This window comes from Anser anser (assembly GCF_964211835.1).
Source record: "Anser anser genome assembly, chromosome: 1".
Classification (NCBI taxonomy): Eukaryota; Metazoa; Chordata; class Aves; order Anseriformes; family Anatidae; genus Anser; species Anser anser.
Window position 1 is genome coordinate 59641133 of NC_139720.1, and position 16739 is coordinate 59657871.

At 42.1% G+C, this 16739-nt stretch overlaps 1 protein-coding gene across 11 annotated transcripts in view; it reads left to right on the plus strand.

Annotated features, from left to right (window-relative positions):
- Positions 1-16739, plus strand: part of LOC310886996 (uncharacterized protein) — a 164231-nt gene that overhangs the window by 80395 nt on the left and 67097 nt on the right. For 8 of the 11 annotated variants that reach the window (XR_014575569.1, XR_014575570.1, XR_014575571.1 and 5 more), the window contains 3 exons: positions 3388-3473; positions 5188-5258; positions 8872-9010. Coding sequence is in view for 1 of the 11 variants with exons in the window: in XM_083812366.1 (XP_083668492.1) it covers positions 3453-3473; positions 5188-5258; positions 8872-9010 (231 nt within the window). In the remaining 10 variants the exon portion in view is untranslated. The remainder of the gene's footprint in view (positions 1-3387; positions 3474-5187; positions 5259-8871; positions 9011-16739) is intronic. The other 3 variants (XR_014575575.1, XR_014575576.1, XR_014575577.1) reach the window with 1 other exon arrangement.

The window sequence follows — 16739 nt, forward strand, 5'->3', positions numbered from 1 at the left end:
AAAGCCAGATAAAAAGCTTTGATACTACAGAATTTTAATACACTCTGAAAAGTTAAGACCTAATGAGGTAAAGCATAATAACTGTCTGTAAATCCTAATTCTTATGCTTATGCCTAACCAGGAAAGCATGAGACAGAAGCAGCATAAACTGGAAGGTCTGCTTGACCTTATATAGAACCAGGTGACGTTAAAAAACAGTGGAAAATCTTTAGGAGGATGTAAAAGGTGCAAGACTACTTCTGCTTTGTTAAAAGTGAAGATGAACTTGACTTTCTGACTTACACAACGTATGGCAGGAAAGCATGACTGTATTGGGCTTCTCGGCCAGCCAAGCAAAAAGAAGTGTCAGAAAGATACACCTTTCTGAAAAGAGTGGGGATTTGAGAGAAATGGATTTTTTAAGAACAGACATCATTAGTTGAGCACATTAGGGGTGTATATAGGCCTTCATTTTCTCATTCAGATATATTCCACTTTACTGAGAAGCTTCTCTTACCTGTGTACTCTTTATCTAATTGGTTGCATTTACTCATTTCTGCTCAGGGAGGTTGAATTCAGTGGTACATGGCATAATTTTTTCTGTCTTGGCCATTGCTGTTACAGGGAGAGCTCTATGGACTGCAGACTGGCTGTCCCTTGCTGTTACAATGGCAGTCCCACCCTTATTTGCAAAGAATAGGTAACATTTGCATAACCTAGGGAGAGGTATCCAAAATATAAGGATATCTACGTTTATGTGTATGTGTACAAGAGAAAAAGTGGGAGAAGTGAAGAGAAACTAGTTTCAGACCAAAGTCTGAATCTTGAATTTATAAGGTATATTTCTTTTTAAGTGGGAATAAAGTGAGTTATTTACAATGTCTCTTGGATGCCACGCCTGCAAGTTACAGGAGTGTCTGTTGGGGCCGCCTGTAAAAGGAGGTGCCCTTTGGACCCCTTTACCCTAGAAAAAAGGTCTCCTATTTCATATGAAACAGCGTTGCTTTGTACATCAACTTGCTTTTACTTCTGCAGCATGGAGGTACAGACTTAACAGACTCTTGAATTTATTCTATACTTTTATCTAGCAGTGATGATGTGTTAAATCTACTGCACTGCTTACAGGTCATGGCAAACATTGAAAACCTGTGAAAATGTTGAAAAACCCTATTTAGAAAACATTTCTGTTTGAATGAATTGTCGTGATATTGCATGGTGGTGTTTCAGAATTATAGCTGAGAACTTGAAGGTTTGCATTCTCAGCACTGATGTTAGATTGACCAAGTCCAAACATAAGGTAAAGCAAAGCCAGAGAGTACATATTTCTTCTTCAGCTCCTTTTAAGTGGTAAAGTTTTAGCATTTAATTGAGCCCCTGATTATTCTTTTCCTTGTAGTTTTCTTTCAATCTGTTCTCATAAACATGTATGATTGTCCAGTCAACAGCATTACTTAATTTCCTGAAGATCCTAATCCAGCTTTCCTGAAAAGAAAAGCATCATAGACACAGTTGCCAATTATTCCATTATCTCTATTGACAGCCTGGTGTAGTTTGATGTCCTTCAAAGCTCTGACACAGATATCTATTGGGAGAACATTGTCTCCAGTTAAAGCGTGATGCTGAAGACCAGTGATTTTCTGAGTCTGCTAACCACTGTGTTTGCCGGCTTTGGAAATGTTATTTAATCTCTCAATTTCCCTATCCGTAAAAGGGGAATAATGTGTTGCTCAGGAAAGGTTAAGAGGGTTAATCCATTGATGTTCATAAAATGTTACAAGATCTTCTTTATGTTTATGGCACTCTCACAGTGCCATAAAGCTGGCCAGTTCATCACATGGAATGTTTCAGTACAAACATGCTCAGTACAAATCTGTTCTGAGTTTGGCAGCTAATTTTTCTTCAGCTCTGTGCAAGCTGAATAGTGATGGCAAGAGGGCCTGAGCATGACTTTGGATGTAGTCACTTCTGTCACCAGGACTAGGCTCTCTGATAAAGATGGGAAGTGGAAAACAGAGCCTGATGGGTGGCAAGGCACAAGAGCGTACCTGGCTGTGAAGTACTGAGTGACAGCGGGACAGATATGGCAGACCCACATTTGGGTCTGCAGAGCCCAAAGCAGCCTTTTAGGGGTATCTATTATGAGATACAAAGCACATGGGGCCCAGTTTCCCCTAACCTCAGTCTCCATGACTCCTACTGGGGGCACTGCAAGCAAGCTTATATTGAAAGCTATGGAGCTGTTTTTAAACGGTTCTTTACGGAGGAGAATAATTAATTAAACAGGTGGTTCCATGAGCGGCGCTACTAATGATGGCTGCTTTCCAGGGTCTCTCTCTCGTGTGGATTTCGGGGCTGTAACAAAGGTTGAGCTCATGCTGGGGCCTTTCCCTCAATGAGGGAATTAATAGGGCCTCCCTCCCTCCCTCTTCTCTGCTGCCTATTTTCATGAAACTTGTAGGTACTTAATTCCTGTCAAACCTCTATGCCTCTGTCGCACTCAGTCAAAATTGATCGGTGATTTTGAAACTTCCTGGGGATGGGAGGGGAACAAACAAAGAGACAGAAACAGATGTATGAGTAGACTGGCTGGAGAAAGCCCATTCCCTAAAGTCAAAATTATTGCCCAAAATTGGAATGGCAAATGGCACTCTTTATTTGTCCCTTTGGCCACACAGGACACCAGAGGGAAATATAGTAAGTAAGAGGAGATCTATGCTACTGGTGAGACTGATCATATGGTTTCGGTGCCTATGTTTTAAAAAGATTTCACTCTTTGAAGGGGAAAACAAGAATTATCAAAATTTCTTTAAGGATTTTAGAAAAAGTCTGACAGAAATACTGATAGAGCTCCACTTAATTCATTTCTTTTGAGTATGAACTTCACTAGAGAGTGTAAGTAATTTTACAAGGAGCAAAGACCGGATACTAAAGAGTACTGTAACATTGCAAAGACTGCTGTTGTTGAGACTAAACACAAGTTCAAGTGACACGTAAGCCAAACGTTGATTTCAGAAATATGCACCATACATCTATATGGGATTCTCCGTGTTCTGACAGGTTCAAATCAACACAGGACATTCTTCCAGAAAACTCTGCTCTTGCTAGGTACAGCTAATTGGATTAATTATACAGGGATATGTGACATCCTTTGGACTTCTTTATGAGCAGATGATGTAGGAGCCTAATCTAGCCTTAAAAGTTGATTAAATAAGAACTAAAGCTTGCCTGGCTGTAAAGGAGAGCAATGTCTGTCCTCTTCCCACCCCCAAAATTGTTATAGAGCTATTTTGTTAGCAACTCAGTTGGAAGTGAGGTGGCAATGTTATGAAATACTTAGGGAGAAGAAATGTCAAGATTTTATTCAGAGCAAACATGACACATTTTCTTTTATGGTTTGATATTTTCCAGAATCACCAGATGGCGCCAATGCAGATAATCCTATAAGTGATATTTCACAGAGGATTGGAACATCTATGTCTTCCAAACTGATCTCAGTGAGCAAACAAAAGAGGGCAACTTCTGCAAATTTCTTGTAGGGAGCATAGTTGTTAGATCCTGGGGCAGTGCTCAGTACTAAGTGTGGTGCAACACTTTTCCAGAAGCTAGGCTACTAGTGCAGTTGGTCTTTTTGACTTAAATCCTTCATGGATGCTGCCAATAAAAGAGATATGTGTAAAACTAATTTTGTCAGAAATTAGTTTTATCATTCCTTTAAGTATCACAGTTTAGTTTGGAATTCAGAAGTACATCATGCAATAGCAACAGATCTCGGAGCATCTGTTGATTTGTACTCAAAATAGAAACCTCTGTTGCTGTTTTGCCATGGAAAACCAAGATATTTTTGTTGTTGTTGTTGTTGTTATTGTACAGATTTGGTTCATCTGGAGCATACAGGACAAGAAGCAATGGCATCTAGGCTTCTTTGTTTGTCCTTTTGTACTGTTTAGGACACAGCTATAAACAAACAATAAGCCTTCCCCCCCAAGAGGAACCTTTATTCCACATGCCCCAAAACACAACCTGAAGACAAATGTACTCTTTTAAAAAGAAGTGGGAGATTTATGTTGCGAGCTTGTTTAGATACCAGTCAGAATACCACATCATTTCTACAACACTGCAAAACACTCCTTTCCTCTTTACAGTAAAGTAATGTTACTGATAATAATGATAATGATGATAATTCATAAGTTTTTCCAGGCCCCTTTTGCAGACTATTACCTGTTTCCCAGTTCTCAGTCTAAATGAGAAGGAAATTAGAAGACCTGAATCCCAATGGTTGTTACCCATCAGGTCCTGAATTGGCCACTTCATTCCCTTGAAGTGAAAATAGAGTCTCTACCAACTGAAGATGGGAAGGATGATGAAATGATAGAAACAGCAATCCAAGAATACAGAGAAAGAAATTAGAAAGGAACAAATAAATGTTAAGAGGAGTTTTAATGAAGAAATGCTGTACTCAATACTATCGAGAGACATTACCGTTTCTTTCATGTTTGAACTCATTTTGTGTTTGTATCATGATCTGACATTTCCCTCCAATTTTCTCATCCCACTGGCAGCAAGCCAAAAAAAAAAATAGAAATAATTGAGAGGCAGAAATCACGTCCTACTTCATCTCCATAAGAAGGGAGAAATAGGAGAAGGTGAGCCATTTCCATGATAGAGGTAAATGATTTAGAAAAAATATGTTGGTATACCTCTCTGATCTTACTAGAACAAAACAAGAGGGATTCAGTTTCTTTTGATACTTCTGGTCTTGGGAGTACATACGGAGAATGCTGCTCTGCAGAACTCAAGTCTAAAGAGGTCCTTTTCTGGGACATTTAAAACAAACAACAACAAGCCCTTGCCACGCTCCTAGACTACTGCCTCACCAGGATGGAGCTCTTATGCATTATACATGTTAAACATCTCCTATTCAGAGCTAACTTTGACTTTGTGCCCTGGGCCAGGTGAAAAGACTTTTCCAAACAAGAAAGAGTAAGGAAAAAAACAAAAAAAAGAAAAACAACAACAACAACAACAAAACAAAATACAAGAAGCAAACCATAAACTGACATTTCTTTAAGAAGAGGTTTCTGTGGCCAGCATTGTTGTGACCTAAAAAAAATAGTTTTCTTTACCATCATTTACAAAAATGCTTAAGGAAAAGTGGGGAAAAGAGTTCTTTTATGGACTATTTTATCCTTTTTTTGTCCTCTCTTGCAGTCGACTTTTTGGCAAAATACTGCATCTTCAGCCAGGAGAAGTTGGCAAAGTACAAAAGGGCTTTTGAAGCGGTAAGTGTAAATTCAGACTTCTTTTCTTTTCTTTCTTCCTTTTTTTTCCTCTCCCTCTCCCCTCTCCTCCTGTGTCTGTAGACAGTTAAGCAGAAATAATAAGCACCATTGCTTGCAGTACACGTCCCATGAATTACGCTGACATCAAATGTAACTTTAGAATGGAGGCACGCTTTATTCTTTTTGACGAACTGTTCCCCTATCCATTCTTTATTTACATGTCGTGAGCCTAAGCGCTGCACAGCCAGTCAGAACACATACACAAGAGGGGGGAGAAAAAAGGAGGCCATTAAACAAATTAAAAGGGATGGGGATGACTAATACAGTACTCTTGGAATCTGCAATTTGATTAGTCTGAGTTTAATACACAAAAGCAGCGCCGAAGCAGGAGGGGAGTCGAAGTGCTCTTTAATAACCTTCTACAATTAAATTATGGTGATGAATTTAACTATTCTGTGCTTCTAAAGGGGTCTTATTATCTGATTGACTCTGAAAGAAAGTCAGTATTTAACCAGGGTTCTTGAGTCCAGCTATTGGAAGACATACAGTAGTTTTATGCATTAACAACTATTTTTTTTGTTGTTGCGTGCCTCTTCCCATTTGAATTCATCTGTGATTTGAGAAAGATGGCTCTTATGGTTATTCCCATTGCTTTTGATGGGAGTGTATGCTAGCCCTTTTACTGTACTGCCCAGAGAGTTAAAATGAAAATTGCATGGTTGGGTTTGTCTCCTGTTCTGTATTTTCATTTGTAATTTGTAATTTTCATTTATAATTTTAGACTGCTTCCCTCTGCTGGCCCTCTCCATTGTCTAACAATGCATCATTCAAATGTAGACAGTGGGTAATGCATGCTGGGATCTTTGAAAAGGACTTTTACCATTAAATGGCAGTAACATCATTCCACAGTTTATACTGTTTTATACTATATTCTGGTTTTCTCTCTGTCCTTCCCTTTCCATGATTTTACATATGCCAAAGGCTGAGTAAGATGTTTCATCTACAAGATACTAGTATAGAGAGGAATTAAACACATTCCTTAAAACGGTATATTTCTTTTTTTTTTTTCTCTCTTTTTTTTTTTTTCTTTCCTAGCAAGGATATCTACTTCAGTTTTTTGATCTTTCTGACAAAGACAGGGACAGAGACTTCACAATTAGCCCAGGTCAAAATCAGAGAGCTGCCTTTATTCAAAATAGAGGGATATGATAGAGGCAGAATACAAGTATTCCAGCTTTTACTTTTAATGGCCAAAATGCTGGAGCTCCACTGCAGAGTTTGATCTGAATATTTGGAGAGGATCTAGGCTGACGGGATGAAAAGAGAGAATTATGCAGAGTACTGACTATTCAGCCAAGGCCTTATTCTGATACCTATTTTCATGCTAAGTTGTATCTTTCTCTGCCAGTAGTTTTGTGGAAAAAAAAAAGATTAAAAAAAAAAAAGAAAAGAGAGAAAAAAAAAGATACTATTTCTGGTGCTATTTGAGTGAAGGTACTGTACCCAGCCTTCATTTTGTTCCTGCACGCAGCACCCAAGCACAGGCTGGGTGCCTCTGCCCCACGCCAGCTCCTCTGGCATGGAGAATGGCAGCACTGGCCCTGGCTCCCTGCACGGCACCCACACGCCTCACAGGGCCGCATGCTGACATCTCCATTCAGCTTTTACTCAGCTGGCTGGCTCCGGTGAATGAGGCTGGAGCATAATTTAGACCTCTGCCACTGTGCGGAGGAGGGAAGAGGCTGCACCCTCTCTTGCCATGTTCCCTGGAGCAGCTCCCTGTTCACTGGCAGGTGGGAATGAGTGGGCCTGGGCGCTGCTTGCTCTCCTTTGGTAGCATTTTGCTGTGCTGTTGTTTCACAAAAAGGTGTGAGGACAAAGATAACTCGCCGTGGGTAGCAAAAGAGTGGCTAATGCAGCTGGGAAGTGCACAGCTTAAACCAGCAGTGAGTGCAAAATGCAAGCTACTTCTTTCTGGCAGCCTGATACTGGGTGTCCTGAATGGTTTAGGGGAGTAAAAAAAATGCTGATTTATGTTGGTTGCCCCCAGGAAATATTAAAGCATCTGGAGATGGTAACTCCAGCAAAGAAAAGCCAAGGCTTTTCCTTTCCCTTCCTTCCTATGGAGAAGAGGTGGGCATCTGTGCTGTGCAGTTGGTGAGCTGGTTCCTTCCATCCTCTACACCAAGGTGTTTTATTCACCCCAAGGGCTCCTCTGCTACTGGCCAAGTCTCCAGACACCAGTGGTTTCTATAGCTCCATTAACCAGGATGGATCCATGGGCAGCTCACCCACATTCAGAAGCTCTGCTGTTTATTTTTTGGCCATGATTTTAATTGATGATGATCTATTTTTATGTCTGTGAAAGGGCAGTTAGGAGCAAGTACTTTAGACTAGGGCCACTGGGGGAAAAATGTATTAGTGTTTTGATACTGCAGTGTATTGTTTTGTCTTTAACAGTAAAATCCTTCCTCTTGCAGAAGCTTCCTCGTGAGCCAATTATGACAGGCAAACATGATGCCAGTTTTAACAAGATGCCAATCAGAGGTTTAAGAGAGCTGATTTTTATCAGAAGCTTTTATATGACTTGCGTAGCGTAAAATACATTGCAAGTAGCATCCACAGCTCATGCTTGGTGAAAAGGGCAGCACACTGCATGAGACCTAGGGATGCTGGGCTGAGCAACGCTTCCTTTTAAGAAGATTGTGCTCCCAAATTAACTTGTTCTGATGCTAAGCATAGCAGAAACAGTGCTGCTGCTAAGCAGAACAATTGCTTTTCCTTTGTAGTCTGCCTGCTGGTTTGTTCAGGCCTGCTTTGTGTTCAGCCTTGGCTGGGTCTGGGACAGTGGTTCAATAACTGTGAAGCTCTGTGTTTAGATCCTAGCCAAATCAGTGACACACAAAATCAGGGCAGGCAGTGAATCCCGAATGTGCCAGGTTTGGGAAATCAGCCCTCTGAATAGATGAGCCAATATCCTGTATTTATTTTGCTCTTCTCTGTACCCATTGCACTTGCATCTGGGTATTTAATGTGTCTTTCCAACCAGCAACACACCATCCTTAAATTAAATTCCCCACTATGGATAGCAAAAACCAGGCCCTTCCTTCCCTGTGCTGTTCCAGCACTGTAGCAGCAACCAAACACAAGACCATGCTCCCCCAACCCTCCTCCCTCTTCCCTCCCTCCCCAAAAGCGGTTTTAAACTGTTTGACTGAAAGCAGTATTTGAATGAGGATTTCAAACATGGACTCAGGCTTTCTCTTTCGCTCACCATGTGAGAAAACAGTACAGAGTAAATGGTTGATTGCAATGAGTTGCTGGGCATAATTAGGTTCAGTATTCACCAGGTAAAGATGGGAATGAATTAGATGCTCCTAAAATGAGCATGGTAGTGCCAAGTATTAAAAGAAGAGTTTGAAAGAGGGAGGAATTTTACAAAAACGATAAATGGGGACTTCTACCTCCTTCACCTTAGCCAGCCATGGTGGAGTCACAAAGCCAGGAACGGAGAAGGAAGCATGGAAGCAGAGAAATGTGACACAAAGCAGTGTGGTGAAAGGGCAAGTCAGGAGAAGCACTTTGATCTGAACAGGCATCCTTCCTTTTCCAGCCCCAGGGGTGCCCTGAGCATTGTTGTTCTCCCTTGGGCACTGCACCAATGGGACCTCGGATCTGGCCCTCACTCTCTGTGTCATATCATTTCCTCTGTGAGCTGCTCGGGCAGGCTTTTGAAGACTCTGACTTTGCTGGTAAGAAATCGGTGTCTAATTCCCAGATTACATTTGTTTTCCTGCCAGCATTGCCTGTTAGTTTACCTTTTTTCCTATTTCCTCCTGTTTACCTTGAAGGTATACACTAAGGCAGCTGTTCTCCAGCTCATCCATGGTTTTGCAAGGCTGATTGAAGCAAGCCCCATCAATCTCCTGGCCTTGCTGTGCCAGGCTGAGCATCTCCTCCTGCACTGGAGTGGAGCATGGGCAGAGGAGCAGGGCGGGCAGGACAGTGGCCTGGCTGGCAAGGGCCCTGTCCCAGAGCAGGTCTGCTGGCAGTCCCCATACTCAGACACAGTCCAGTGGCTGCAGACACATCCACAGCAGAGAGGCAGGTCTGAGGTCAAGCCAAAAATTCGGTCTGCAGGTCAGGGTCAACAGTGTAGCTCAAGCAGGGTCCAAGGGTGAGTCTCAGAGCTTAAATGGAGCTCTTGGGCCAATGGGTCGAGGCCCCAACTGGGCTCCTTGCAGTTCTTTCCATGCAGTCTGATCAGCAAGTTCACCCAGCCACGCTGTGTCAGGCCCTGACAGTTGGAAGGGGGTAACCAGAGCTACAGCCATCACGACACATCAGGTCTTTCCACTGCTACTTACTACTGATTCTCTGCTGGAAATACCCCCCCAACAGACCTTACATCACATTGTTCATATCCACGTCATATTGCTGGCTCATAGCTATCTCTTGCTTGGCCATTCTCACATGAAATTCCACCTTCTATGTCATCTGTATTTGCTGTGTCCCTATCCAGCAGCAGAAATTCCTATTATTAATCCTGAAACAGGGCCCTGTGGACTTTCATCTCAACTTTGCCCCTCCAGTCATCAGTAACTCCCAATGCTGTAAGAAACAGATCATTCTCTGGTGCTTTTTAACCTTTTGCCAAGTGAATGACTGCTTGTCCTGCCAGCTGTTTGCTAACCTGAATCTGGTACTGCTGGTCTGCAGGAGGGAAGGGGTTACAGGACTCTTTCATCTTGTAAATATTTCTGACTTTGATAAATCTGAACACACTGTGACAAAAGATTGCCTGCTTTCTTCTGTTTCCATGTCCTTCCATGTCCTTCTTTTTTTTTTTTTTTTTCTTGTCATAGAATCATAGAATGGTTTGAGTAAGGATGGAATAATTATAATTGTGGGATTTGATTTTCTTTCAGAATTTTGTATCTGGAATTGAACTTGGATGCCAATTCTTGTCATTGGGACTGTGCTTTTAAGAAATGGTGTTGCTAAGTGAGAGTAGTCTCTTTTATGTTACGGCAGGAACACTTTGTTTTGCTGTATTTTGAGTAACAAGGGGGTTTTGCCTTGCTGTAGAGATGAAAGGCCCTTTAACAGATGTGCAAAAATATCACAGTTTGGTTTAATAAACAAATCTTTCAGGAAAACAAGATTAGTCCTAAAATTTCAGTTGTTGATGGCATGGATCATTGCTTACAGAAATTTGCATCTGATGGGTGGGCAGTTTTGAATCTAGTGCAGTTCCTTGGGGATGAACGTTCACTCCCATGTTCTGGCCCTTTGAAAACTTTGGGTGAGATTAATTTGGGCACCAGATCCAGGTCCCAGACACAAGACAGTCTTGTGCTTTATCACAAATTGCACATTGCTTAGGGGAGAAATTTCTCTTAGTGCCTGGTACAGTAGAGATTTGTCACATTCCCCTTCCCATCCCAGTGGTTCCCATGTAAGGCCAGAGATGGTAAGAGTTACACAAGGGAATAAGCTTGCAAGAAGTGGAGAAGGCAGGAACAAGTGAAAAGCTTTAGACAGCATCATGTAGGGTCAAAGTGGGAATTTTGGTTTGGCCTTACAAGTGACTGGGTTTACTGTGACATGTTCACAAGACTTCTGATTTGGAGGTTCTGCTTTAACACTTTAACACTGAATGTTTGGAATTGGCAACCTGATCCTAGTGGTTTTCTATTGTTGTTTCACCCTGGCAGGCAGCTGAGCACCACACAGTCGCTTGCTTGCTCTACCCAGGTGGGATGGGGGAGAAAATTGGAAAGGTAAAAGTGCGAGAACTCATGAGCTGAGAATGTGTCCCCTTTCAGTTACTGTCTTTCCATGATATTTTACTGCAAATGTCTTCTCCAAGACATGAAGAAAGGCAGTTTGATGTCTGTGTTTGAAGAAGGGAGTGTTTTCCTGTCATATAGATACATCAATTTTCTCTGTGAAAACCAAGCTTTCTCTAACACACTTCCAGACAGTGAAATCTTTGTGGCAGAGTCTAACAAAAGCCTTAGTTCCTAACATGCTGCCAGGACCAGAGCATCTGTGTGCAAATGACCCCATGGTGCTGCCAGTGTCAGTAAGACCCATGTCAGCCTGTGGTCCAAGGGCTGTTTGCACAAATTTGTCTGGCTAGGGAGGGTAGCCCTGTGCAGTCTGCTTCTCTTTCAAAGCTTCTAAGAGAACTGTCCTTGTGCTGAGCCTCATTCACTGCATGCTTTGCTGGTGCACAGGGAGCACTGCATATGGTTCCTCAGGCATCTGCTGGTGTAGGTTATCCCTGCCTTGTTTGCCTTAACTTTTGCTGCACAGGAAAAAGGCTGGAGAATTTTAACCTCTCACCATTTTGGGGCTGAAAACTCAATGGAGTAGAGAGTTACCAGTGCAGCAGTGCCAGAGCTGTCCCTCAGATTTTGGCTGTGTAGTGTGTGCTTTCCCCTGTGCTGCTGGATAATGAATTCATTAGTATTGGCAAGGGATATAAACATGTAACAAGAAGCTGAGCTTGTGATAACGTGGTCAATTATGATATCCTTTCCTTTCTGCTGCTGTACTTTCTTTTTTGAGAGATTGCAAAATTCACTGGTAGTCAGCCATCAAAATATTTATTGGCTTGAACAGAAAGGAATACCAGTTATGTGTGCAGGTTCTCAAGGCACTGAATGAAGGAACTGATGCACTGCTGATATCCAGTACTGAATCTAAAGTACAGCAATCTTCTGCCTGGGAAGATGTTGAATGGGCACAGAGATCAATAGTCCAGTTATGCTCCAAAAGGACAAGAAGCTACATATCCCCAGTTTGTATGATGTCGGAGTGGATATTTGCTGCTTGCATATACGACTTCCTTTTTCTTTCTAATTTTATCTCAGATATTACATTATACTACACCCAAATTGAACTTTAGTAGTCAGAGGCACAAAAGTTGTCTCCTCAAAAAAGGAATTTATCTCCATAAAGGAAACTTTGTGGAAATAATCTTTAAATCCGACAACAGGCTATTAGGCTATTAGCATCATTTGTTGGTAATACTTCATCCTGGATAGGACAGTTGGTGACTTCATCCTGGATAGGATCTGGAAAATCCTTTCTGTTTCCTAGCAATCTCATTCTCATGTGTGAAGAACAGCAGCATGTTACCCGAGAGGGTTATCCCTGTCTGTCTCTGCTGCACAGAGCGCAGGAAATCACGGTCCCCTGGTGGTTCTCCCCACATATCTGTGCTCTGACGTGCCTGATGCTACTTATTCTGTGTGCATAAAGCAAACGGAAAAAAAATCTCGTTGCTAAGCTACCAGTCTCTGGAAGATAAACTTTAACCAAAGGCTGTGACCCACTGCATAGCAAAGCTCTGCCTTTTGAAAGTCCACTGCTTTCCTCCAGCTCCCTCCAAACGTTTCCCCCATGCACATCTGCCGCTGCCAGCACAGGACCACTCACCCTGCTGGGAAGGCCAGAGCTCGCTGCCTCTGAGGCTGCCTGCCAAGGGCAGGCTATGAAGCAGGCAGTGCTGGCAGTGAGAAATGGTCACCTCCCTCCCTCCTGCCTCTCCTCTTGCTGCCTTTCACTCTCCTCTCCTTGGACGGGAGGCACAAAAGGCAACCCCACTTTTCAGGACTGTTCAGTTTGCTTTGGGTTGAAATGTGTTTTCGACTGAACAATCACTTTCTGTGCAGACAGTGACAGCTCAATTGGTTCAAGGAGGGGGCGGGAGGGGGTGCTAAGGTTTTCTTTCGCTCCTTGTAATGTTAGACCATGTCAAATGAGACAGTTGAAACAACATCCGGTTTGTTTGTCTTGCAGCCTGGACCAGGGTGTGAAATATTAGGGCTGCAGGAAAGTGCCTGCATCTCTCCACAGCTGGAGAACAGCTCCCACACTTCCTAGAGGGGCTTCTGCCCCTCTGCTCTTTCAGTGGGGACCTGCAAAGCACCTTGCTCTGGATATGGCTCCCTTGGGTGCCAGTTTTCTGACTCTCGACTCTCCCTTGAGCATCTGAACAGATCAAAGGCATATTTGAAGGGTTTTGCTAAGCTCTCAGCCTTACAAGTTCCTTACTTGGGATATAAAGTTTATTGAAGCAATATACTCAAGTTTCAAGTTATTCTGACACTGCTCTTTCAGTCTAGGCCTCCTTTCTGTACTTCTTTCCCTTAATGCTATTGCTATATTATGGTTTTGATTGAACCAGAACTACAAGTCAGTGCAGCTGTTGAACTTGAGAGCAGGGGAGGGAATCAACAACTTTGTGGTTGTGAGAAGAATAGAGTGCCTTCATATTACCTTCTAAATCTCTCTCTCTCCGTAAAGCACAAAACATATTCTTTGCATTACAGAAGCAGTTTACACCCTTTTCCCACAAAAGCTTTTCCTAGTTTGTGAACAAGAATGGCATTTAGCATGGATTGAGTTCTTTTAATTTTTAAAAATTGCCATTACTGATTATTTTAGGAGGCTCTAAGCACCAATGGAGGCTAATAAAAGTCTTTAAGAGACCAATCCTGCCTCTACTTAAGCTCTTCTTCAGGAAAGCTTTTTTATCCACCCCTAGAATGACAGAAAACCGATCTCACATCTGCTCTAACTCCCTGAGAGCCAGTAAAGGGAAGAGTAAATACAAACTTTTAAGAAAGCTCACAGTCCCAAACCAGGTCCTAGGCAGACTGTTGAATCTGAAGAGGGAATGTTTTATATTAATCCTATAAGAGAAATATATGTCAGTATGTCAGTCTAAGACAGATGAAACTGATAAAACTTCAGGTGTAACAGACGAACATTCCACCATCATTAATTTTATCCACTGGGTACATGGATTTGTCTAATTCATGGAAACCTCAAAATAGGGTATGTAATGATCTGTGTTACAGAGGAAACTAATCCATCTGGGTGTGAAGCAAATCAGGCCCAGAAACCCAACAGCTTTGTTACAAGGTACACATCCTGTCCTGGGATGAGGTCTGTGGAGTCAAACTCAGCACTGCCCTAGCTGTGGATAAATTGTTCCCAGATCCATGCTGGTTGGTTTAGGCTGTGGCACACTGGAACATGTGGATTTACCAGCTCAGGTTTCCATCAGCTGTGGGACCTGTGCTGTCCTTCAGTTGGTGATGCAGACATGACTGTCATCTTCTGTGTGACTTATATCTTTCAAATATAGTAAGACTGCTGCAGATTATCACAATGTCTATTTCAGTCAAGTTCTGGGTGCTACTTACAACTAGGCAGGTAAGCACCGAAGCTCCATGTTAGGTGTTATGCTATTTATTTCAGGATGTCCTGAATTATTCTATCATGTATCTGGGAGTTGCACAGTTTCTTCCTCTCCTAGCTGCTGTGGCCAGGCCTGATAGATTTAGTGGAAATCTTGAAGGTGTTGTTGAAGTGGCAGAGGATGACACTTTTTGAAGACTGAGGAAGACTTTGAAGGAGAAGGGGAAGGGGAAAGGGGAAGGGGAAGGGGGAGGGGGAGGGAGGGAGGGGGAGGGGGAGGGGAGGGGGAAAGGGGGGAGGGGAGGGGAGGGGGAAGGGAAGGGAAGGGAAGGGAAGGGAAGGGAAGGGAAGGGAAGGGAAGGGAAGGGAAGGGAAGGGAAGGGAAGGGAAGGGAAGGGAAGGGAAGGGAAGGGAAGGGAAGGGAAGGGAAGGGAAGGGAAGGGAAGGGAAGGGAAGGGAAGGGAAGAAGGAGTCTTAGACAGAGAGATGTCAGGGGGTAAATGGGAGACCTGTTTGACTTGTTGGTTGGAGGAAGACGGCTAAGAGAGACAGCTGAGGTGACAAAATAGAAAAAGGTATTAGTCTTCTACGTAAATGACTGATGTAAAAAGTTGGTTTGGGTAAAAGAGGCTGAAAAAAATCAGTTCTTGCTTGTTCAAATATTTTTTCTCTATCTATCTGTCTTTTACAGAAGATTATAAAGACACTTAAGTTCTACAGTGCCTAAATATAACTGACACATTGTCTCACTGAGAAACTTAATGAAAATTTGTATATAAAGTCTGGTGAGATTAGGTTCTATGTTAATACTGTATAATGCCAAGTCATAGACTGCTATGACAACTTCCTCCTTTCTTTCATCATTTCTTTATATTTGAATTTTCAAAGTCATTCATCTAATTCAATGTTGTTGGGTTACATATCCGGAAATGACTAATTGGTGAAGAAGGTGGTGTGGAGCCAAAAAAAGCTAAACTACCGTGCTTCTTTGCTCAGTGAAGGCAAAGAGTGAGAGTTCTTGAGGGTTTCCCTCAGCTTGAGAATGAAAGCAGAGATTAACCGCGTATTGTCAAAGCTACACTTCTGAGACACTGGAGTTCTGCCCAGAGGCAAGTGGCTAATTTTCTGAAAACTAATATTGTGAGTGTCTTTCCAGGCTGATACTGGTGAAGATGGGTGCTTGAACTGCTGGCAAGTTTTGATGATCTCGAAAGAAGTTATTGCTTCAGAAGCAATGACTTAAGGAGTAAGCAAAGCCAACATATTCTTTCCTTGAAAGAAATGTGAGAAAAGGTGGCACATATTTCCAGTATCATACCACCGTCATTTATTTTTAATATTTGGTTGGTCAAAGCTCCCCTTAAATAAAGGAAGGTGCCTTGACAAGCAGAAACACTGGTATATGTGGGAGATATTCCTTTCTTAAACCATTCCATATATAAGCCAGCTAATAAATGAAATAGTGCCTCTTTCTTCTTTTTCTTCACTTTATATTTGATATCCAAAACCAAATAGTCAAAGATACGTGCTATTCACAAGAAAAGCAAATAATCCTTGACTGCATTTTGGAAAGCGTGTAACAGTCAGACACGATTGACTGGAGCAGATAAGAAGTCATGTGTGGTGGCAGCACAGGACTCTTTTGGATTTATTTAATGTTAGAGTTTTGGGAGTATCAGTGTTGTGAAGGGTTTGAAAGGCCTGGGGAATAGTCAAAACTCTGAAAGAAGGGAAGGTCCAAATATCAGCAATGGAAATGGGGGTTTCACTTTGATTGTTACATAGACAATTTTGGCAAAGTAGCTGGGACTGGACCAAGAGGAAAAACTAAGGGAGCAGTCTACTCATGTGACTTAATGTTATGTCTTTGCACAGGTTTTTTTCCTTTTTGATTGGTAGCAACATTTGCGAAAGTGACAGGGAATTTGGGATCTGTCCAGTTTTGGTCAGCCAACTTGGCTTAATGTACAGGAATCTAAATATAGCTGTAGAAGATGTTACTCATTAGGCAACTGAAACCACTAAGCAAGATAAAAATGTATCAAATACTATGTGGATTTAATTTCATACCTAACTGGCTTCCCTATACATTCCATCTCTGTTAGTTGCTTTTATCCACTTTCTGTGACAGAAATATTTGATTATATCCAAATGTTTTGTACATGCTCAAGTATTAACACATTTTCCAAGTTCCATGGTAGTAGTGCATGAAACATTTTCATGTCCAGCATTAAAACATTTGGCTCTTCAAATGATTCTGGT